At 33.9% G+C, this 26,172-nt stretch overlaps 2 protein-coding genes across 2 annotated transcripts; one reads left to right on the forward strand and one right to left on the reverse strand.

Moving 5' to 3' along the window:
- Positions 1 to 9,571: 9,571 nt before the first annotated feature.
- LOC110094469 (protein TRIGALACTOSYLDIACYLGLYCEROL 4, chloroplastic) lies at positions 9,572 to 18,393 on the forward strand. Its single transcript, XM_020819721.2, has 5 exons — positions 9,572 to 9,926; positions 11,634 to 11,883; positions 13,008 to 13,389; positions 15,892 to 16,232; positions 18,040 to 18,393. Exons 1-5 carry the CDS (start codon positions 9,655 to 9,657, stop codon positions 18,235 to 18,237), a joined length of 1,443 nt encoding a protein of 480 aa, XP_020675380.1. The 5' UTR covers positions 9,572 to 9,654; the 3' UTR covers positions 18,238 to 18,393.
- Positions 18,394 to 23,274: 4,881 nt separating this feature from the next.
- Positions 23,275 to 25,579, reverse strand: LOC110094465 (pentatricopeptide repeat-containing protein At3g12770; the record flags this gene model as incomplete). Its single annotated transcript, XM_020819718.2, is given in 1 exon segment — positions 23,275 to 25,579. A coding segment is annotated over 1 exon segment (1,967 nt), but the record flags the coding sequence as incomplete, so codon positions are not given.
- Between the last annotated feature and the right edge of the window lie 593 nt (positions 25,580 to 26,172).

Consider the following 26,172-nt stretch of genomic DNA (forward strand, 5'->3'; position numbering starts at 1 on the left):
TATCTAATCTTTCAATTAATGCCATGAGGCTTGATCAATACTTGATTTTGGTTCAGTTTGACTCACATCAGACCATTAGTGGTGTTAATGGGTTCATCTCGTCGATATGTTCAATTTGACCATAAGCTTATTAAAATCAGAGTTTGAATGACTATGAATTTAACTCCAAAAATTTGCAATTCAAATATTGTATTAAGATTCATGCTAATCAAGTGAATTTTCTAAAAATGTGTCATTTGGGCCCGTATTTTCAGATGTCAAAGCTTATATCTTCTGAACATATATATTAATTCTTCGAAAAAACTTCATGTGGAAAATTATAATTTAAAAAAATTATAAATCTTGGCAGCTCCCTAATTGTTAGCATTGGCCTTCCCTCAAGATCACAAACCAAGTAAAATTTTTTAATTATAATTTCAACTTTCTATGAAATTGGTGCAATGATTGTAGCAAAAAAATTTTAAAGTTCTTTACTTTAAATTCTTTAAATTTGGTCAAAATTCCTTTTTTAGAGACTTTTAAAAGTGCTAAAATTTAATCTCGGACTTCAAGAAATGATTTTCAGAACCTTAAAAATACTAGAAAAGATTTTTCCATGCTTAAAATCGGCCCATTGCACCAACTGGTCAGCCATCAAGACGGTTGATTTTTTATTTTATTTTTAAATGAATATCTAATTGGCTTAGGCTTCATTTGGGACGATTTTCTTTCTGCTTCTTAAAACAATTTTTTAGAACAAAAATTAAAATTTTTATATTAAAAATTTGCTTTATGAAGCAATAAAAAAACCGTCCCAAATCAAGCCTTAGGCTTCATTTGGGACGGTTGGGACGGCTTTCTTGCTGCTTCTTAAAGCAGCTTTCTAGTTCAATAATTTTAATTATTGAACTAGAAAGCTGCTTTAAGAAGCAGCAAGAAAGCCGTCCCAAATAAAGCCTTAGTCATTAAGGTTGCTGTTGCTCCCCCTCCTCCCACCTTATTTCCTCCCTTCTCATTTCCTTCCTTATAAATACTCTTCAACCCAATTTCTTATCCATCTCTTCTTTCCATCCATCCTTCCCATTTCCGAAATATCCACTTCTCTCTTTTTACTCTTTCATTTCCTTAATTTTCAGTGTCTTCAATTTTCTTTATATTGCAATCTAATTTGATCAAGTTTTTCAGATTGGCAGGGAATGAAACTGTAGTTTTGATTGTGGTGTTTTGGTGTAATTTTCAATTTAGTTTTTTTTTGTCTCTAGAGTATCTAATCATTTTGGAAGCTTCCATGTCCTTCTAAATCCTAAAACCTAAAGTATATTTCAAGCATACAAGATCTTCAAATATTTATAGCCTATGCCACTCGACATAACACATTGTTGTAAATTTATTAGGATAGCAACTTAGCAGTAGGACGTTATATTTCTTCTGTAACCAATAGGCTGCTCACACCGTGTACCACTCCAAGTACCCTACTCATCTATTAAATACTAGACCTTGTACTCACTAAAGATTTGAATAATACAATATTATTTCTACTATTCTTGACTCATCTTCTCCGTCTCCGGCCAATCTTCTTGGCTGAAGCTCCGGCTATACCGTTTCTACATGGTATCAGGCCTTTCGTATCCTCCTCTCTTCAAAAATGACGACCTCCCACTCGGCCTCCTCCTCTGCCACCGAGCAGCCGCCCACAACTCCGATCGAAAACTCTCCAATCTCTCATTCATTCAAATTCGTAGTGTCCAATCTCAAGACTCTCGTTCTGAATCAACTATCTTCCGACAACTATCCGATTTGGCGCCACCAGATCCTCAAGCTTCTCCGCGCCAACGACTTTGAGCAATTATCTTGAAGCTCTGGCTATACCGTTTCTACAAAATTATCTTGAAAACCTTTGCAAACTTATTAAACATATTCATAATCATAATCATATTGATTTGAACTCCCTTGAACTTTTGGTGGGCCATGGTTGATAAAGAAACCCATAAACCCTTTATCCTAAAAGTGACATTCTGAATAAACCACTCTCTCTCTCTCTCTCTCTCTCTCTCTCTCTCTCTCTCTCTCTCTAGTGGTTTAGAATCTCTTATAAACAACGAGACACTTCTCCCTCACTAAAGCTCTCTCACATGGAAAAAATATTTTTGAATACTCAACACATCCCTCAAGTCTTATGTGAAAGAATTAAAGTGGGCTATTTAAATAAAACCATAATTTTAAATTTAACTCTTCTAATCATACAATTCGATGCTAGGATTGTACTGTCAGATTAGTTCAATTCCTTGAACAATATTAAGTTATACAGTACGATCAATTATATCAAATCAAACATCATCTAGGACGAACCAAGGCAAGACCAGTGAGCTCTCAGGTTAATCAGATTATACGATTTGGATCATATATTATAATAATTAATTAGAATTTGATCATAATTTGATTCCATAATCTATAAACAAAATTAAGCAATTTTTTATTAATAATTGTATTGTATGCAATTTTTCATATAATATGATTAGTCCAAATTTCAATATTTAAATTTGCCTAATTTTGATAATATAGATTCAACAAGGGGTGGGGGTTATCAAAATACATAATCGTCTTGAATGATTAAAGATTGTATAATATGATTAGTTATGTTTCAATTTTAATTTATTTGATTTAATTAAACACTTGAATTATTTATTATATTAACAAATCTTATAGTACGATTAACCAGACAATTCAAGTATTTAATTTTTCATCCCCTTTTGAGTATGCTCAATTTTATTATCAATATACACCTAATTAGATAAATGACTCGAGAAGAGAAAAAATACATACTCTTTTATTACAAATCGACCAAACCTTAATTAATGGTGCACTATCTTGAGTATGCTTCTTTAGTCCAACTTAATATATATTATATATGAAATGATTAATAACACACAAAAAATAGAATATATATATATATATTATATAAAACAGAGACTAGTGAATGATTACACTAAACAATATTTGTAATCATCAAAACACTAAATCAGTCTCCCGAATTAGACTAGTGAATGATTACACTAAACAATATTTGTAATCATCAAAACACTAAATCAGTCTCCCGAATTTCAGCATAAGGATGTACCAATTGTCTAAACTTTGTAATACATTTATATTAGTTACTTTAAATTACCTCATTAAGTTGGTAGAAGCTATCTCATTAAGAAAACTAAATGTCAAATGTGTTATAATTCTTTTGGGACCACATCATATTTTGATTTGGCATACTATATTGAATTGTATTCAATAGTAGGGCACATTTAAGAGCACTATGAAAAACACATTTTTTCATCATTGTAGTCTTCACAAGTGATACTCTACTATTATTACATCAGGTATAATGATTTGCTTAAGACTTTCAATAAAATATTAGTTTAATTAATTAAAAAAAATTTATATAAAAATAAAAGAGAACGGTGTAACAAGTTGGTAGAGGCTTTGTTGGCTTATTATATCATATGGGACTACAACTTAATTTATTATATATGCACTGATCATTCTGATTGAAATTATCTCACTTTTAGAGGTTCCATGTCTAATAGGTTGTTACAACCTTAATCAAAAGGAATCATGCATCACTTTTAACTGGTTACTATGGCTACTTAAGCAATTAATCAAATTTTGATCTTCCTCTAATAAGAGTCCTTAACCAGTACAAGATAAAAGAGGAGGGATGTTTATTGATATATGAAATCTTATAATAGGAAATGAGTAGAGGAGGGATGTTCTTGTAGATACATGAAATTTATAAATACTATTACAACCTTAATAAAAAAGGAATTATGCATCACTTTTAAGGGGTTATAATGGCTACTCAAGCAATTAATTAGATTTTGATCTCCCTCCAATAAGAAATTTTAACCAATGCTACACAAAAGAGAAGGGATGTTCTTGTTGATACATGAAATCTTATAATATGAAACGAGTAGTCCCATTATCCCTCTTCTTCTTTATCCCTTATATGTCACTATCTCCATATATATATATATATGTATATATTCTAACCGTTGTACTGCATTCTATTTCTTCCATTTTTATTGAGATTTTTAAAAAAAAATTTTGAGGCCTTTCAGCACGATCTTTAAGACCCATTTGATAGCTTCTCCTCATAATAAACTTAGTCATTTGATTTCTTCTCCTAAAATTGGAAGCACCTTGAGATGAAGGCTCATCATCTCCCTCTTTGATGTCATGCAACACCACTTTAGTAGTGAACCAATAACTATAGGAAAATCTACTATTATTGTCGAACTTTTCGCTTGATAGACATACGCCGGAAAACGCGGGGGCCTAACAGGTGGAATATACGCCGGTAACTTAATGGCAAAATTTCTGTCGAAATTTCTATCGTTAGAACACCGGTGCATATTCAGCCTGTTTTTTTTTCTGGTATTTAAAATTTTTCCGGCGCAATTTCCGCTGGTTATTACCTGCGAAATAACCGACGAATATTGCACCGACTTACTTAAACTCGACAAATAGTTACTGACGTATTATCCGCCGGTGATATGACCAACAGATAATCCGGCAAAAAATTCGATGGAAAGGGCTGTATTTCGACCCATCCACTGTCTTTCCTCTCATTTCTTTCCCTCTTCCTTCGGTTAACTTCGCTCGGGTTTGAGAGCTGTCCCAAATGCGACCGAACCCTCGCCTACTTTCGCCCCCGAACTTGCACCGTTTTCTATTGTCGGTTTCCTTTACTCGCCGCATCCGGTAAGAGAAGGTCGCTACCTCCAATAAGAGAAGGTACTTTGGTGTATTATTTTTGCTTTTGTTATGGATGTTCTCACTAGACATTCGTAAGAGAATGAACCTTGGTGTATGCATTTGATGTTGTTATGGATGTTCTCACTAGACATTTGCAAGAGAAGATATCTTGGTCTATGCTTTTTGGTTTTGTTATGGTTGCTCTCACTAGACATTTTCCAAAGAATGAACCTAGGTGTATTCTTTTGCTTTTGTTATGGATGTTCTCACTAGACATTTGTAAGAGAATGTATCTTGATGTATGCTTTTAATTTGTTTTTGTTATGTATGTTCTCACCGGACATTAAACGCCGGAATATGTTAATGGAAAGACATCGTTTTCCCCTCATTTTTCAGTAAGAAATTCATCGGAAACGTCGCCGTAAACATTTCCAAAGGAAAAACTTCGCCGGTTTAGATTTTCCAACGTGCAAATTACAGTCGAATCATTTTTCGCTGGAAAAAAAGAAATTTCTGACAGATCTTTACTGTCACCAGTGGATTTAGTCGGTTTCCTTTACTCGCCGCATCCGGTAAGAGAAGGTCGCTGCCTCCGGTTAGAGAAGTTTTTTTGGTGTGTTCTTTTTGCTTTTGTTATGGATGTTCTCACTAGACATTTGCAAGAGAATGAATCTTGGTGTATGCTTTTGCTTTTGTTATGGATGTTCTCACTAGCATTTGCAAGAGAAGATATCTTGGTCTATGCTTTTTGGTTTTGTTATATATGGATGTTCTCACTAGACATTTTCCAAAGAATGAACCTTGGTGTATGCTTTTGCTTTTGTTATGGATGTTCTCACTAGACATTTGTAAGAGAATGTATCTTGATGTATGCTTTTAATTTGTTTTTGTTATGTATTTTCTCACTAGAAATTAAAACGCCGGAATATGTTAATGGAAAGACGTTGTTTTCCCATCATTTTTCAGTCGGATTTCATCGGAAACGCCGCCGTAAACATTTCCAACGAAAAAACTTCGCCGGTTTAGATTTTCCAACGCGTGAATTACCGTCAGATCATTTTTCGCCGGAAAAAGGAAATTTCTGACGGATTTCTACTGTCACCAGTGGATTTAGTCCGCGCGGTAACAGAGCATTTTCCGTTAGCGAATTTTCATTAATCATGCATATTAATGATATGATGATGCCTACTACACATGATATTGCAAATACTCGTATTCCAACTACTTTATAGTTATTCATTCTTTATTTGTTGCATCATTATTGATAACTAATGTGATATGATTGATATATTTGAGGTACTCGTAAATTCAATTGACTCACACCAACCTCATTAAACATTTTAGTAGCATTTTAGGAATCATCTAGAGAGTGGAACAGTGTTATTGATTATAATTTTTATAGCTATAGTCTTTATTAGATGTATTATAACTATAATAAACGGCTATATACTTTAAGAAAGTGACTGTGAATATGTTTGTTTAAATTTAGTATGTAGTACTGGACTTTCATGTAACTCCTTTAAATGATATTATAGATGTTATGCAAGTGTTTGCTTTGTTTTGTTAAATATACAGAAAATATGCCCTCTTCACCTACACTTTCTATTTCATTATTCTTCTTCTTTTTTCGCCATTTTAATATAGTTGTTGAATTGCATGTAAAAAGAGATAATTGATCGATCAGAGGACATCATTATTTTTAAGAAATATATATTAATAAGCCATCATTATTTAATATTTAGAATAATAAATATTCAATTTATGCCCCTTCAAATTAATAAAACTAATTTATATACTTGGCTATCGCTTAGATAATAAAATAATACACAAAGAACATAAAATCTTTTGTTAATAAAAGTAAAAAAGTAATAAAATGAAATTCTCTCAATTGATTAGGGATTTACATACATAATACATATTTCTTATTTATTTATATTTCTAACACCTATATATATATATATAAACAGCATCTGTGTAGAGCTCAAGACAATCTTCAAGGCAACCCTTCTCATATTTCTTTCCAGCAGGGAGGGATTTCAATAGCTTGTTGATAGTAGATTGAATGTTAGCGGCTTTCGCCCCTGCAATGTCGAGAGAGATGACTCCAAGACCCGAGAGGTCAGCATTACGGCTCTTTGGGTTTGAGTTAAGAAGGCTAACACATAAGTTATAGTCAAACCCATGGTCGATTTTGACGCAACGGTTGCAAGTATTTTCGACGATGCTACCTGAGACAATGGAGGATTGATGGAGGAGGAGGAGGAAAAAAAGAGAGAAAATGATGGAAGAGAGAAATTGGCTCATCTTTGTCTTCTTATTTTGTGATGAGCTGGTTAAGCAAGTTTTCTTGGATGGATGGGAAAGGGGGATGATGTGAAGAAGGGAGAACCAATGTAGTATTTGTGAAGGTGTGTGGAGGTGATGGGTTAGTATTTATAGCGGTTGGTATTTCCTTTTTTTTCTGATGAGCTTAGTTTTAGGAAGCTTTTTGTTTTGGTTACTCAAACAACTATCTGTGGGACTGTGGGGCCCTTATGTTTTTAACCAGTTTAAGTGGTTAAAAAATATATATTTTAGGCTGGAAAATTCTCATTTTTTCTATTTTTATTCACGTTTTATCAATTTTATTTACATTTTATCGATATTTATTTCTTTCTCTAAAAAATTCAGTTTTATGAAAGTTTCTGTTGTGGTTCTCAACAAATATTTGTTAAAATTAAATAAATTACAAATATGAGCTGATTTCAAGCATTATAATAGATAATTCTAAATTCAATTATGATCTACTTAATTTTATGTATTGATTTTGATGTAAATGAAATTTATATTATTTATTTATTTTAAAATAATAATAATTTCATGTTAAATATATAATAATAATATTTCATCATTTTCATGTGTTGTATGTAATTTGAGGTCGAGCAAATTTCTAATACGATTCAATTAAATATTTTAAACACGAATTTAGGATTTATTTGTAACAACTTTCTAACTACTTTGTTTTCAGATTGCAATATGCACTGCATTTTGTTGCTTTTTTTAAGGTGGGAAATTGTTTCTTGCAATCGGATCTATCGGGAGTTATAAAAAGGACGATGTACGGCTATTTCATGTTAAATATATAATAATAACATTTCATCATTTTCATGTGTTGTATGTAATTTGAGGTCGAGCAAATTTTTAATACGATTCAATTCAATATTTTAAACACGAACTTAGGGTTTGTTTGTAACAATTTTCTAACTACTTTGTTTTCAGAATGCAATCTGCACTGCATTTTGTTGCTTTTTTTAAGGTGGGAAATTGTTTCTTGCAATCGGATCTATCGGGAGTTATAAAAAGGACGATGTACGGCTTCTGAAAAAATTTAAGAATGGGAAAAATCATTGGGACTAATTAAGTTGTACTAATCTGCTATATAATTGAAGATACGAGAATTCTCTTCTATGATAATAAAGAAGATGAGATTATACATAGTTTAGAATTATTCTTAGATTTTTATTGAAGAGATTATGGAAATTAGCTGTCCACAAGCAAATGGTTAAAGCCCCCTAAAATATATATTAGTGAATCACATTTATTTTTCATATTTCTTCATAGATTGTGGATCATTGAGTCAAGGGTCATTATTATATTTTTATCACATCATGAGAGCTATATTGTAAAATCAAAACGGGTCGAATTTGCAAACCCTTAAATACAAAATATTTCTACTTTCTATGAGAGATATATTGTACAGTCACCAATTTGGTCATACTTTTCATGAACAAAAACTTCCCGACCTCCCTATTTTTAGGAATTACTCTCATATTTATTGCATCCTTGAGAACTAAGATGTTCATTAAAATTTACTTCTAACGCTCTTTATCGAGATTATACAATACAGGAAAATCACGTATTACCAGCAGATTTTTCGACAAAAAATTTAATTTTCCAGCGGATTTCCAGCTTAAATCTTTTCGACGGTAAAATGCATGTCGGAAAAATTTTCCGTCAGAAAAAACCACTGGAAAATTTTTCCAGCAGAATTTTTTTTCCAGGAAAATTTTCCCACAACCGTCTGACAGAAAAAATTCGTCGGAATAATTAAAACAAATAACAAATTTTAATCTACTAGCACGGCAGCTGGCCGCCCAACTGCGTGTTGCTCACCTGCCTGACCGCGTGATGCTTACCGGAAAAATTTTAAATTAACTACAACAAGCTATAAAATTATTAATTACGTAAATAATGAATATATAATAATTTTTAGAAATTATTAAAATCCGTCAGATAATCAGCTAGAAAGCTGTCGGAAATATTATGAAAATTTTGCGTGAAAATCAGTCGAAAAATTTCATTGTAATCCCCTAAAAAATTCATCGATAATGAGCAATTTTTTTGTAGTGATATAAACACTATGAGTTAAAAATAAGAATTTTACCTTAGTTTTTTAAGAGAATAAACTTTCTCTCTTATTATAACTTTATAAATAGACGCATATGCCGAAATACATAATTTTAATATTGCACGAAAATAATTTATATTATTCCAGAACTATTTATTTATTTATTTATTATCAGTAATTTGCTTTTAAACCAAATTTAAATAAGCACAAATTTTAATAATTTTTAGGACCAATTCCATTAATTAAGTCCACAAGTATAAGCAAATATCTGATTCTAATTTTTATTTATTTTGGTGATATAAAATATAACTTAAAAATTGTAGATAAATTGATAAAAAATATATATATATTTAATATTTTAAATATTTTTTTTATGGAAAATAATTTATTTGATAAAAGTATAAAACAATTTTTTTAAAAGAGGAAGAAAATTACTGAGAAGCTTCTAAAACCTGCAAAAGCCCCCGTTTCAAACGCCCTACGGATACTTATCGGGAGGATAAAGAGTGTCTCCACCAACAGAGAGCAGAAGAGAATCCTAAGAAATGGCTAACCTCCGCCTTGCAATGGACGCAGCGTTCTGGGATCTTAACGTTGCCTCGTCGCAGACACTTGATGGCGTCGTCCGCTCCGTCGCCGGCGAGCCGGCGCCGTCGTCTACGGAGCGAGCAAGCCGCACCGTTCGGCCGCAGCAGCTCTCCTTCCTACGCCAGGTGTTCCCACTAGGCATCATTCCATGCTTTGCCCCCTCACCTTACAAGGATATCGGCTCCTTCGCCGTCCAGTCTCTCCTCCTATCCCCAGCTTTTTCCCAAATGTAAGTCATCGGCTCTTGTAGGGTAGTAGAAAGTGTTATGATGTAGAATTGGCTGTTCTGAGAAATGTTATTTAATTTTTTTTTAAATTTGTCTTTGCGGGATGATGTTAGGTGCTTAGGGTTTGTTTTTGCTCAAATTGATGGAATAGCAGCAAATAGCATCCTTCTATCCAGCATCTTTGTGTAGTGTTATTTCAATAGCATTGTTGATATGGATGCTATTCATATATTTGTGACATTTATGAATTCAGTGTGTTTGGTTCAATGCTAAGAATGAAATATTATTCAGAACAATTGATGTTGATTCTGCCTTTTTTGACCAAGGTTGGTTGTTATCTAGAGAGCATCCAATTTGGCCACCTTTTGGTTTACTGTCATTTAGATGTCATCGTCTTCCAATTGTTATTTGTTTGTTTCCGTGCTTATAAGCTTGACACCTATATATTGTCAGATTTGGATGATATCTCAATGCAGGAAAATGGAACTTGAACGTCCCTTTCATGGGGAATTTGAGAAATAAACATTTTCCAATGACGTTACATTACATAGCATTGTTAGAGGCCTGCACAATCCGTCCCTTTCATGGAGAAATTGAGAAATAAACATTTGCCAATGACATTACATTACATGGCATTGTTGGCTACACAGGCTCAAGGCATTGTAAAAGAAAAATCTTTTTAAATGCATCGACTTTTCTGGAGGTTGCAAGAGAAGTGCACAATTCATCTCAAGATTTGCAAGTTTGAATTTGTTTGTGATAGAGGACCTGGATTATATTTGTTCAAGTGGGTAATGAGTTGGGCTTTTTCGTTGCTTGCTTTAACTTCTTCCTAACATTGTTGGATTTTGACGTTTTTATTGTTTTTCGGTGGGCTTGAGAATTTTAAGTTGATATTAGCTCTTTGTGACCTTTTTGTTAAACTGAAATGATAGTAATCTAGTATGTGGATAGCGGTATTGGCTTGTAGTTTAGGCAGCCTCATCAACTAAAGATTTGTGGACGTTAAGAGAGGAAGTGAGTGAGAAGTAATGATTCTTCTGAACAGACAACCTAGAGATTTAAGTGTAGATTGGAGTTTTCTTAATTTACAATATCTCCATTCTTCACTTGATTATGAAATGAAGAGAAAACATGAGGTATCTAAAAACGTTTGAATTGTTTGATCATATGTATCACATAACAGAATTGTAAGACCTGCATGGAGATTTGTTTTGCTATATTAGACCATTAAATGCTTCGGATTTTTCTATATTAGGTTTTTAGTAAAACATGCAAGGGAAAGGATTATATTGCACTTGCACCTTCTCCATGACTTAATGACCATGGGTAACATACTTGAAGAACAAGTCCATTTTTATGACAGCAGTGCTAATTTATAAACATATCACAACAAGCAGCACAAAGTTACCAGTGGATGCCTTGTATATGTAATTAAAAACCTTTCTTGCTGCTCAACCTGCAATCTTCCATGAAAAGTTTAAGTTCTAGATGTTAATATCTTGATTTTCACTTCAATGAGCTAGCTGATTAATGAAGGATCTGTTTGCTCCTGGTAGTCATTTGCCCATTTTCTTTTCTTTGATTGAAACTAATGCTCTTTTTCTTTCTGATAAAATAGCCAATCTTAAACTCATATTTGGGATCTTAGAATTTTCTCTGTTTATTCAATTATGAATCTTTCTAACCTTCCTAAGCTGCTTTTTAAGGTGGTTTGGATTAGTAGGGCAATTTCGTCCATGGAAGCTGATATCAAGTATCAAGAAGGAAATAGCAAGTACTGACGACATGGATCTATCCTCATTCAGAGATATCGGAAAACATATTTTGGACAAATCCCTATATGCGCTTGGTTTTTTCTCACAGTTATCTCTAACAGATGATACATCATTGCTTTTTAATGTTGAAAGGCATGGTGAAAGGAAATCCCCTCGTTCAAAAGCTATACTTTTTCACAAGGTTATTCTTTAATGTTCTCAAGCTATCCCTTTCAATTGTGTACTTGAATTTAAGTTTCTGTGATTGATATTTTATCAGATGCTGCTATTATCAAACATGTTCTAGTTTTTCTGTTAAGTTGTATACTTCATATGTTACCTAAGCTTGATTTTCCATTTCGGGTCCATTTGGTTGCTTGATGTTAGAAAACATGTTTTGCAAAATGGTGAATTTTTATATTACGTCATTTAGTTGAAAATGTTTAGAGATTTATACTGGTTTTAAAGTCTACAAACACCTTCAAACCACTCAAATGTAAAAATTTCATTCACATACAACAACAACTAGGGGTACCAAAATGAGTTAACTTGTCGGGTTTGAGTCTGACCTAAAATTAACCCCACCCGAATTTAGTCATCCCGAACCCGACCCATTTAATAAACAGGCCAAAAAATTTGAAACCGAATCCGACCCACTTGCAACTCGGATGACCCGAACCCGACTCGATAACTCCTTTTGATTAATTTTTTTTTAATAAATTAGTAACCATAGATTTTAGATTAATTACAAAAAACATGACCATCATACGAAGAAATAAAAAAATTAAGTAAAAAATATTAAATGGGTCACTTTTAGGTCAAAATTATGTTGGTGGGTCAATCCAAATTTGCCCTATTTATTAAACATGTCAACTCAAACTTGGATTTTTCGAGTCTGGATGGCAAGTCGGGTCATTTATTAACACTCCTAGCAATACAACAACAATAGTAAGCCCTTATCTCGCTGCATGGGGTCAGCTACATGAATCATTTTTATCCATTGTGTTCTATTAAGATTTATATTTCATTCACACAAATTGAATGAAAATTAAATGATTATTTTTTAAAACATGTGTCTATTTACAAGCAAACCAAATGAGACCTAAGCATAATGATGATCTTCATGGATATTGCTCTTCAAAACTAGCCGCATTTCCTTGTTTTTCTTTTTAGTCTCATCTTTTTGAAACCTTGTATCATTTCTTTCTTTTCATTTCTTCTCAAATGATCTGTGATTTTACTAAGTTGGTTCATCTTCCTCTGTGGATCATTTTGTATTTTATTCAAACCCTCAGTCAGTTATCACTATATCATTTACATCTACAGCTTCCCAACCATGATGTAACACTGGAAACAGCATGGCCAGAACTGTATGTTGAAAGGAATGGAACATATTGGGAAGTGCCAAGTTCTGCATCATTGGATGTTTCATCTCTTATATCTGAGTCTGGTTTTAGATATCGTTTTGGTTTACACAAAAATAGCGGAAACCCAGAAGCGATTAGTTCCTCTCACAGTGACATTCCTTTGTCTCTTATGCCTGGAATATGCGCAAAAGCTGCTTTTTCTGTTGAGAAGAGTAGAGACTTTTGGAGAGAAAGTGAAGAGCCTGTTTCCCAAGAAAGAAAATCAGAGAAAAAACCTGCTTGGTTGATTTCGTATGACAAACAACTAAAAGATCCTCATGCTGCCGTATCAGGAATAATAGGTAAAATATTGCCAGCTACAGTTTATCTATACACACACACATATAAGCTTATGCATTCAAGGTTACTATTTTGTAGCCAATCATTTATTTTGTGCCCATGACACTTTTTGAGTTCCCTATGCGATTTTTTTGAATTACACATATGTATATACAAAGTTACAAACCTAAGAAGTGGAAGATATCTATGTGATGAAAAGGCAATAACAAAGGTTTTATAGTCTAATATCTACACACATTCATGGTATCAAAGAAGAATTTAGAAATAAAAAGTGTCACATGATGAATAATAAAATAAAATAAATAATCCTAAATTCTTGAAAACCATCTAATTTTTCAATGGAGACAATTCTAGAAATTAATTTCTTAAACTAGGTAAAATAAGTAATTTTTTTTCATTGATGAGATCTATTATGCATGAGTATTTCAAATGTGCATTTATAACTGTGACTATATATATAAGATTCCCCTGACATTCATACTCTCTCTCCTTTACATGTTCTTGTACGATTGAGTGCCCCTCAACATAAGCTCCTCTCCTTTAAGGTTTTATTGTCTAATATCTACACACATTAATTCATGGTATCAAACAAGAATTTAGAAATATAAAGAATCACATGATGGATAAAAAAAATACAAATGAATAATTATGAATTCTTGAAAACCATCGAATTTTTCAATGGAAACAATCGTAGAAAGTAGATATTTCTTAAATTAGGGAAAATAAGTAAATTTGTCTTGATTGAGGAGATCTATTATGTATGTGTTTTTCAATTTTTCATAGGTATGTGCATGTATAATTGTCAAAGTACATATACAAGATTCCTTTGACATTCCTACTCTCTCTCCTTCACATGTCCTTGTACGATTGAATGCCCCTCAACATAAGCTCTTCTCCTTTAAGGTTTTATAGTATGATATCTACACACATTAATTCATAGCATCAAACAAGAATTTAGAAATATAAAGTATCACATGATGGATAAAAAAATCAAATAAATAATCATGAATTCTTGAAAATCATCTACTTTTTCAATGGAGACAATTGTAGAAACTTCTTAAACCAGGGAAAATAAGTAAATTTGCCTTGACTGAGGAGATCTATCATGCATGTGTATTTCCCTTGACATTCCTACTCTCTCTCCTCACATGTCTTTGTACGATTGAAGGCCCTTCAAAATAAGCTCCTCTCTTTCACATGTTCGTGTAATATCAGACTATTATGTATGTGTTTCTCAATTTTTCATGGGTATGTGCATGTATAATTGTCAAAGTATATATATAAGATTCCATTGACATTCCTACTCTCTCTCTCCTTCACATGTCCTTGCATGATTGAGTGCCCCTCAACATAAGCTCCTCTCCTTTATGGTTTTATAGTTTGATATCTACACATTAATTCATGGTATCAAACAATAATTTAGAAATATAAAGTATCATGTGGTGGATAAAACAATCAAATAAATAATAATGAATTCTTGAAAACCATCTATTTTTTCAATGGAGACAATTCTAGAAACTTCTTAAACTAGAGAAAATAAGTAAATTTGCCTTGAGTGAGGAGATCTATTATGCATGTGTATATTCCTTGGCATTCCTACTCTCTCTCCTCAAATGTTCTTGTATGATTGAAGGCCCTTCAACATAAGCTCCTCTCTTTTACCTCCCTTGTCCGCGACGCATCCCTACCCAATATAAAACTGTTGATAGTCAACTGTCTTCTGAACTCCAAGAAATTCATAGAAAAATAGTGAAAGCAACATAATTTAGAAAAAATGTGTCTGATTTTTTATTAATACTCGACAAGAAACAAAAGATACAAGTGATCTATAATTAGAGTGGTAGATCGTCTCTCCCAAATCCCAATCAACCTTGACGCCGCAGAAAGATTCATAATTGAATAAATAGATAGTGGGAAAATAAATTCAACAATATAATGATCTCTAACCTTAATCAAAATTCTCCCTTAAATAGCTCTAGTCACAATAACACAAATAGAATCTTCCTAAACAATTAAACATGATTAGGAAATATTTCTAAATAATTAAATACATTTTAGGAAACCTTCATAAACAATTAAACATGGTTTAGGAAACCTTCCTAAACAACTCCCCCTTAATTAGGATTGTACTAAAAATTTTTTTCTTAATTAGGAACTTTCCTAAACAACTCCCCCTTGATTAGGAACCTTCCTAAATAGGTCCCCCTTCTTGGTTGTGCCCCCCTTGATTAGGAATTGCTATTATATTTATATTTTAATTCACTCGACCACATTGTTTCACGCACTTTAAATACATACCATCAACATTTAAATGAATTTTGATAACATTTTTCCATATTCCATTTTGAAAATTGTCATGTAGTTGGCAACCTTTTCTTTTTGTCCAACTACTCTTGTTTTTAATGGACCTGTACTTATGCATATGAATCAAATATGAACCTCACTTTTATGCTTGTATTATTCTCTATTTATCAAATAAAACTGACATTTTGTACTATAATTAGGCGGAACTAGTGAAGTGTGGTTTGGAGGAAATGGAAACAAGGGTACAAGCTCAAAAGATCAAACAGGGGATGAAGGGATTCGCAGATCAAGTTCACCCTTAAGAACTAGAAATCATTTTAATATGGACTTGTTTGGCTCATTTTGCTGTTCATTCCAAAGAGGCAAGTTTACATATGATTTTAATGACCTCACCAGAGTAGATGCTCGCTTGGATGTTTCGTCAGCCTCAGCTCTCCTTAAGGGTTTTGCTCACTTGGTTTCGGCTACCTTCAAAGGGCAAGTTCAAGGAGCAGTGAATCCTCTTGCTTACCCAAGGCTTAATGTGATTCTTCAACAGCAGGTAATCATTTAAAAGTTGATGTCTATTGTCAACTTATATTATCCTGTTTTCCTTTTTATCCTTTTATCAAATTGAGGTAGATCTAGTGGAGGGATTGCGACTTTGGGCAATCAAGTCATTAATAAAAGTACATGTTTTAGATATCTTGGATTTATTGTTCATAGTGATGGTGAAATAGATGGAGATATTATTAGTAGAATTCAAGTTGGATGGTTGAAATAGAGGAATGCGTTGGGCTTGTTGTGTGATAGAAAAGTCCATCTCAAATTTAAGGGAAAATTCTATAAGATGGTGGTGAGACTTGCTATGCTTTATGGTGCAAAATGTTTGCAATTAAAAGAGAAGCATAATGTTAAGTGTTGTAGAGATGAGAATGCTCTGGTGGATGAGTGGCTTTACTCTTAAAGAGGATACGAAATGAGCATATACGTGAAAAGGTTTGAATAGCTCCAGTGGAAGATAAGATTAGAGAGAGATCCTTAGATGGTTTGGTCACATAAAATGGTGGCTTCCGATGACCCGGTTGGGAAAGTAGATGTTTTGGATTTGACTTATGTTAAGAAATGTAGAGGTAGATCTAAAAAGACTTGGTTAGAAAATATTAGAAATGACCTTTCTTTATTAGATTTAAATAAGATTATAAGAATTTGACTCTTAACAAGACACAATGGAGAAAAATGATTCATGTAGCTGACCTCACATAGTGGGATAAATGCTTGATGTTGTTGTTGTTGTATCAAATTGAGTAATCATGAGCCATGCAATCATGGATTCTCAAGGAAATTGATAGGAAACAAGTGCAGGAATCAAGAAAACCGGTGAAGTTACATTTAAAGAAATACTATGAATCCCTGCTTTTACTGCAGAGTGAACTTAAGACAACTGGCCATCTTTGATTTTGCGAAATTTTGTCAGAATGGAATCAATTCAGGGGCATTAAAGTACAGTTTACATTGCAGCCTATCAACGGCTACGCATTTCCTTCGTATTCACATTATACGATATCTCAAACTGCTTGGATCACAAATCACAACATATATTTGATACAACTTATTTATTTTTAGTAATAATAACATCTATATTCTGCGAACCTACTACCTTGGGAGCAAATAATTAGACAATACATAAATAACGATTCGGTTCTCGGAAGTTGTGATCCACAAACTTCTGTAATGCTGAATAAACATTTAATAAAAACCAAATAAATTATTCTGTTTATTTTTCAATTCAAATATAATTCTCAAGGCATTGTGACAACTTCCATTTTCTATGAGGAATAGACTGATTTGGTGGGGCACCAAGTTCTAGTATGAAAATGAGAATGTTAAAAGGGAAGATAAAATTAGGAAGGAGATATTGAGGAATGACTATATTAGAGGATTGTGAGAGCAGTATTGATTGAAGACAAATTTTTTATATAAATATATTTAAGTGGTTTAAACATATACAATAAAAGAAAGAGAATGCTTCTAAAAGAGTAATAGATAAAGGCTTCGTTTGGAACGGCTTTCTTCCAGCTTCTTAAAACAGCTTTCTAGTATAAAAATTAAAAAAATTTGTACTAGAAAGCAATTTTAAGCAGCAGTAAAAAAGCCGTCCCGAACGAAACCAAAATTAAAATTGATAGATTTGGAAGACGTGTAGATCTAAGTCATCTCAAAGGACTCATAAAGCTAACCTTTTATAATTTTGGGTAGGCTAATATGATGATGATAATGATAGACTAATCATTCATACAGTATAGATCTATTGTTTTAACCTTCTGCTGCCTCTTTATTCTATGTTATTAGATTTTTCTGCCTCACAGATTGCTGGACCAATACTGTTTCGAGTGGACACACGATTTTCATTCAGTTCTCCGTCTGGTAGTCTCCTTCCTCATGTTGAGGATGTGATTTATGGACTGAGCTATTCCTTGAGAATGCTGCAATCTGGGAAGTTCTTGGCTTGGTATTCTGCAAAGAGGAAGGAGGGAATGGTTGAGCTACGGTTTTTTGAATTCTAGGAGACATTTTTGTTCTGTGATTTTGCTTCTTTCTCTTCCCCCAGGTGACAACTCTTTTAGTAATCATTTTGTTGCAATTATCATTCAAAACTTCTCATGCTTTATTAGTACCTTTCATTCATTTATTTTAATCTAAACCATTTTACGTTCACTAAATTTTACTGGTAAGTTCAAATAGCAGAAAGGTGTTCAGAATTCTATTTACCTAAATACTGGATTCCATCTGGGGTTCAGGACTGCACATTAGTTTTTGTTATAGGCACTAATTTTGTAATGATTCAACTGTAGAATACAGCATCCTTCTTATGTGAAAAGCTAAAAATAAGACTTTGGTTGCTTAGCTTTTCCATAATTTAGCCTTCATGGTGATCATGGATAGTGATGAATGTCATGGAAGGGATTTATGCTTTGTTTGAGACAGCTTTGTTACTATTTTATGAAGTGATTTTTTAGTACTAGAAAGCTGCTTCATAAAGTAGTAAGAAAGCTATCTCAAATGAAGCCTAAGCTTTGTTTAGAAAATTCGAGACATATATATATATATAATTTTGATAGAGGGACATGATATATCATGGTAGATAATGTAGAAATCTATTGTTTTCTATGTGTATAAAGTTCATATTAACTCATTTATCACATGAGGCTTGTTTTATTTGTCGTTGTCTTATGTTTTAAAAGCATTTTTTGTTTATCTAAATGTACTAAAAAATTCTCATTTTGCTTACATTTTGTTCTATAATTTTATGAGCATGTGAATTAATTATTAACTTATTGAGCAAACTATGTTTTTAAATGAGAGTTTTATGAGTATTGAATCTTTTGAGATGGAGTAGGAGATTCATTAATTAAAGTTTTAGGTGTTAGATATATAAATAGGATGTTATAAAGTGGTATGTATGTAAATTTCCCAAAATTTTATAGTTATTTTATAGAATATTTAATTTTAAATCACAAAAAATAGCATTAATATTTATTTATTTTTAATAATATATATATTTTGATGTGATCAAGATATTAAAAATTTATATAACTAAATATAAAATTTAAATGTTAAATTTGTAAGAATTCTATGGTATATGTAAATCCCCTTGGATTATTATAGCTTCTATTTAAATGCAATTTGCTTCATTGCATTTGTACAATTATTCAATAATTTTTTACCATTATTGTTATATAATTTTTAAAAAGTGAGTTCCATGCCACAACATGGAGGCTAGTTAATACAACATTTGGCTTTTATGCAATTTGCTATGTTGGTATTGATGTTGATAATTGTTTGATGAGATTTAAGTTTTATTAGGGATAATTTTTTATCATTATTGTTATATAATTTTTAAAAAGTTTTTGAATTAAAAAGCTACTGTAGAAAGCAATAAAAAAATTATCCTAAACGAAACCTTAAGGTCTATTTAAAATGTTTATAGCTTTTTTAAAAGTGGATATAAATGTGTTACGATAAAAGTAGCTTTTTTTTAATGTTGTGATTGCCCTGTGAAAAGTAAAATAGGAAGAAAAATATCTCAAACGAAGTCTTAGGCTTCGTTTGGGACTGCTTTTTTTATTGCTTTCTAAAATGGAGTTTTAGTACAAATTTTTTTATTTTTAAACTAAAATTCCGTTTTAGAAAGCAATAAAAAAGCCGTCCCAAATGAAGCCTTAGGCTTCATTTGAGATGACTTTCTGATTGCTTTTTAAAACAATTTTTTAGTATAGAAGTTTTGATTTTTTAACTAAAAGGGCTATTTTAATAAGCAATAAGAAAGTAATTCCAAACAAAACCTTAAGCTTTGTTTGGAATAGTTTTTTTATTGTTTTTCAAAACAGTTTTTAAGTACGCTGTTTGAAGAAGTAGTAAGAAAGCCGTTCCAAATAAAGCCTTAGTACAATTGGGAATCCTCCAACTCATACTCGATTTCTCTCAAGCGGCAGCCGCTCTTAAGTGGGGCCCAATCAAGTGCGGACCAGGAGGTTTCTGAGGTGGGTGCCTCTTCTAGGTCAGCCGATGATTAGTCACGCCGCTATTTTATCCGTCTACTAGTGAAATACAAGTATTGCTTTGAGTTTTCTTTCAGATTTCTTCGAAATTCTGCTGTTAAACTGCTGTAAACAGCAGTTTTGCTGTGTTTTCCGACTGTGGACAGCAGTCCAGTCGCTGTTTGCTCACCGATTTTAGTTAGGTTACTTGCAAACTCAAGTACTTCCTATCAGAACCGTGTGGTGTCCAATGTAAAATGAATTATGTCTCTACATATAATTTATGCCATTTCATCCTACAAATTTCACTTTTGTCCTCATAAACCCTAAATTATTATTAATTATAAAATTCGATTTGGGCATCCGGACTGTAAAGAGGAATTAGATTTGGGCCATTTGGCCTTCTGGACAAGGAAATAGTTGTGTAAACAAACTAAGTTTTGGTAAGCCAAAGCATTATATGTCTCAATTCATTAAGTAAAAACCTAAGATTTCATAGTCATCTTTGGCTCATTTGCGTGTCAGGCCAAACAAGAACTGTTCAAGAACATACAGGCCAGGCGAGATGATCTAAACAAGTCTCGGCTAATTAAGTAAAAATGACTGCACAAAACATATCAAATTCTAGCTAATTAGCGAGCAAACATTTAGAGTAGGGTTTAGTGCTAAACAACAAATTGCAAGGCTTCTCTTATGTGTATACTTAAAAAGTAAAAGATTAAATTAGTATTTTAATTTAGAAATTTAAATAGCAAAGGATCAAGTGTCACTTATGCCAATATGCCCATACAAAAATAGTATTTTATAATTTTTGTTTCAAATATTGTATGATAGTTTAATCATAAAAATCTTAAAATAGTCTTCAAACTATTCATGTATGGTTAATTTAACCCATATAAGTATCACGTTGCCTCAATTTAGTTAGGGTGTCAAAACTTGACTCGACTCGACCCAACTCGAAACCTGAGCCAGACCTGGCCCGAAAAATTCTAGGTTATGGTCAACATGTTTGCTTTACAGGCCAGGTTCGTGTTTGAGATTTTGACCCGTTTATAAAACCAATTCGGGTTTGGGTTAACCCGAAATAACCCGGAGGCACCCGAATATACCCTATGCAGCACGATAGGCGATCCCACCCTTTGCAATCCGTAGCGCATCAGCCAACGCTCAATCCTGATCCGGACTCTTGATCCCTACGCCGATAGACGACATCTCTGTTGTTCTCCTATTCCATACTTCAGGTTTCCCTATGTGTGTGACGTGTTCATCTAGACATCCATCACCTGTCATTGTTACAAGGGTGTCAAAACTTGACCCAGGCTTGACCCGAAAATTTTTGGATTAGAGTCCAACTCATTTGCTATATGTGACGGGTTCAAGATTCCAACCCATTTATAAAATCGGATCAGATTCGGATTGACCCGAAAACCTGAAATCACCCAGAGGCACCCAAATATACCCTCTGCAGCGCGATTGGCGATCCTACCCTCCATAATCCATAGTGCACCAGCCAGCGCTCGATCCATGCGCCAGCGGAAGGCGTCTTTGTTGTTCACATGTTCTGGACTTAAAGTTTCCAAATGTGTGATGCGTTCATCCAGGCGTCCATCACTTGACATTGCTGACCGTGGATCAGATGCACTGATGCAGCACACCAAAAGGACAACGCTTGACGGCTCGATCTCGGACCCGCATCCCAACTCTAAATCCCCGACATTGCTGATCGCGAATTAGACGGAGCACAATAGCACTCGATCCGGATTAAACAAACTCTTGATCTTGGACTCCCCATACGCAAAACTGGGTTCCCGGTTCGAGTCAACTGGTAACCTGTCGGGCCAAGTTCAGATTGGAGAGCCTGACCCGTTTACAAAATCGAGTCGGTTTAAGGTCAACCCATTTGGAGCCAGATCAATTTGGGTTGGACCTGAACCCGACCTATTGACCTGTTTTGACACCCCTGAATTTAGTCCATCGACTATACAAATTAATACAAAATAGTCCTTCATTTTGTAATTATGATATAAAATTGACCTCAATTTAATCTTAAATAGACCATCTTGGATCAATTTTATATAATCAAGTGACTAAATTAGAGCAATGTTATATTATGGGATTAAAATGATCACATGTGAATAATTGAGGACTATTTTAAAATTTATGTTTAATTTGCCTATTTATTCCATCATAATTTGATTTCTTAAGTAAAATTTTTACCACAATGAACAACTACTTTTAGGAAAATATATTATGGAAGGACAAGTCGATCAAAGAACATATTTATTCAAGGGCAAAGACATTTAAGTCAACAACTTTTAGTCCTTATTTGCTCTTTTGTAAAGGGATGTGGGCTCCAAAAATTCACTCCATGCTTACAAGGTACCCTTGGACGAAGCAACCCATGGATTTCGACAATGATCATTCTGTCTGGTTGAGTCGACTATCTCCTCTGACTAAGTAGACCAAGGACCACGATGACCTAGGACGATGGAACCATATGATCTTGATCAGGTTCATCATCATTTCTCCCACCATCCGCTTTAAGTGCAAGGTAAGAAATTTTCAATTTTAAACATTAAATTTTGAAAAACCTAACTCATGTTGCTACTATAAGCCGAATACTATGTATCTATTGGATGACTAGCATTAATCGAAAGTTCTCTCTTGTTATCGGGAGGGGTAATTAACTATAGGGGTTTGCGCCTATAAGAAACCTGAGCTCAATTTATAAAGTCCTCATAAAATGAGGGCAAAATCTCTATGTAATGTCTACTCTAAAATCTAATCTACCTTTTGAAAATTTGCCTTGGAACTTAAGTGTTAAAACTCTCATCGACGACCCGAATGAAAATAAAGGAGTCTGTGGAGATGTCGGGTCATGAATTTTTAGAGCCCACAGAAATATAATACATCTATTCTTCTAATTGGTTCATCAAAAGGCCAACATTTTTTGACCAAACAATCTAAAGAAGTTGTCTCTAATCTAATCTTATATGTCACTAGAGCTACTCCAACTTTTTCATGGATATGCTCGTTTCACATTCTTTCTTAAAGCATCCTTCAAGTTCCAAAAAATAGTCAATCATGGATTCCTTAAAATATATGTTAAACTGTTTAGCATTATTAAAAAAAACATATGCATGTACCTGAATAATTATTATACACTTGCATCACATTCTTTCTTAAACTATCCTTCCAGTTCCAAAAAATAGTCAATCATGGATTCCTCAATATATGTTAAACTGTTTGCCTTCCATTTGACTTGATATTGTTAGCCATAAAAGGTATGGACCATCCAGTAAACTGAAGTTCTGGGCCTGTTCAACAGAAGAGCAATGCTCCACCCATACCCATAATGTAGTTTTCCACAACTAAGATCTCGTAATTCAATGCTAAATCCATCACCAGTAATCACCACAAGTACAGAAACCATCTTTAAAATGGTGAAAACGATTTGCATCTCGAACTATTATTTCTCTTTCCACAAGCTTTGAAATAAGCTTAGTAGCAGAGTGACAGTTGACACAAGCCCGGAGATTCTTTGTAATTCGAAGGGTTGTACCAGGAGGAGTGCAAAGAAGACCATATGCCATTGCTATCCTCTCACTGTGATTACACAATGATAGCTCCTTCTCCTCTGGGCCCAGATCATGCAAGACAGAGTCCATATGAGGTAAAAATCCAGATTTTTTTAGTTTCCTCTCCAGTTCATCCATCATTGCAAGTATTTCCTTTGATCTTGGGTGAGACTTGTCCCCAGCATAAAAAGATTGAAGCTTTCCATTAATTTCAATAGAGCTGAATCCCATGGACTTAGTAGCTCCTCTTTCCCTCATTAATACTCGAACCCTTGCAACATCTTTCCACAAACCAGCAGAAGCATATATGTTGGAAAGTTGAACATAGTGGCCAGCATTCCATGGTTCTATAGCAAAAACTCTTTCCGCAGCATATTTTCCAAGCTCCACCTGACCATGAATCCTGCATGCATTCAGTAAAGCCCCCCACACGGTTACCTCTGGCGCCATTGGCATTCCTTTGATAAACTCATAAGCTTCTTCAAGATGTCCAGCACGAGCAAGAAGATCGACAAGGCATGCGTAATGTTGATGCCGAGGCTCTACTCCATGGTTTCTCATCAAATAAAAATATTTTCGACCGTCGTGAACCAATCCGGCATGCTTGCATGCTGAAAGAAGCCCAATAAATGTGATATCATTTGGTCTAATCTGAGATTGAATCATCTCGTGGAATAGACAAATTGCTTCCTTTCCCTGACCATACAATCCATAACCCATGATCATAGCACTCCACACAACTACATCCTTGTGAGGAATATTATCAAACACTCTACGAGCAAGAACCACACTTCCACACTTTGCATACATATCAATGATGGCCGTGTTAACAAAAACGTCATCTTTTAAGTCACTATTACTAACAAACTCCCAAATCCACTTTGCAGCTTCAAGAGATCCAACTTGGGCGCAAGCCAGAATAGCCGATCGCAGCGTGATTGAATCGGGCTTGACTTTTCTTGCAACCATCTTCTTGAAGAGCTCCACAGCTTCATCCGCATGGCCATTCTTCGCATACCCAGAGATCATTGCGTTCCAAAGGATGAGCTCTGGTGAAAGCACCTGGTCAAACATATTCCTTGCAGTATTCACCTGGCCACATTTTGCATACAAGGAAGTGAGAGTAATGAGCAAATCCGGTTCATCTTCAAGCCCAAACTTCACCACTAAACCATGAACGCATCTTCCCTGGCCCAAATCTCCAACGTCTATATAAGCCTTCAAAACACTAACCAATGCTATGAAGTCTGGAATGATAGGAGAATCCAACCTCATTGTTCGGAAAATGTAAAGAGCTTCTAGAGGGAATCCATTCTGAGCATAACCTGACATAATTGAGGTCCAGGAAACCACATTTCGAAGAGACAACAAGTCAAACACCTTATGGGCAGTCGAAATCTCACCAAACCTTGAATACATTACAATGACTCCGTTCTGGATGAAGGTGGCAGCTTCGAAGCCAAGGCGGATGATATGGGCGTGAACGGCACAACCGAAGACGAGGGCAGGGAGAGCTGTGCAGGCCTTGAGGATGCATGGGAGAGTCAAGCCATTTGGAAGATGGCCATTTCGAAGAATGGTGACATAGACTAGGAGCACTTCGGAGAAGGAGCGACGGTGGGAGAGGCGATTGATGGTGTTGTTAAAGCAAGAAAGTTCAGGTTGGGAGATTTCGTCGAGCTGCTGGTGAGCAAGTGAACAAGAAAGGTGGAGTTTTTGCATTCGGTGGAATGGGTATACGATGTACCTTAGAGGGGAAGGAGTGAAGAGGAATAAGGCGGGGGAGTAGCAGACGGAGTGGAATCGAAAGAATGGAAGAGAAAAGCGCGAGAGTAGAGCGCGGGAAGCCATCTCGTAATCATGGCATTCAATGAAATTCAAATTTCTAACCAGGAGACAAGATAGACAGATCTCCTTAGGAATGTTTTTAATAGCACAAACATTTATATATCTAACAATCTAAAAATCTAATATTACATGCCTACGATCCACATAACAAATATGGGTGCATGAAATAAAATAGGGGGATTTACATGCATACCACTTTATTTCATGTGATTTACATATCTAACACCTAAAATATTATTATTATATGACTATCATCCATAGAACAAATTTAGGTGCATGGAATGAAATATTAAAGTTTATAAGATGGTATGAATGACAGAAATGAATTATATGAGTGATATATTTGATAAGTTATATATGTGTGATAGACATGTACTATTAATGTTTTAAGTGTTAGATATGTAAATAGCATGAAATAAAGTGATATGTATGTAAATTTTCCAATAAAATATTAAAGTTCATATGATGATATGGGTGGTAAGAATGAAATATATGAGTGATATATTTGATATTAAAATTTTATATGAGTAACATG

The sequence above is a fragment of the Dendrobium catenatum genome, unplaced genomic scaffold (genome assembly GCF_001605985.2).
Source record: "Dendrobium catenatum unplaced genomic scaffold, ASM160598v2 fragScaff_scaffold_629, whole genome shotgun sequence".
NCBI lineage: Eukaryota > Viridiplantae > Streptophyta > Magnoliopsida > Asparagales > Orchidaceae > Dendrobium > Dendrobium catenatum.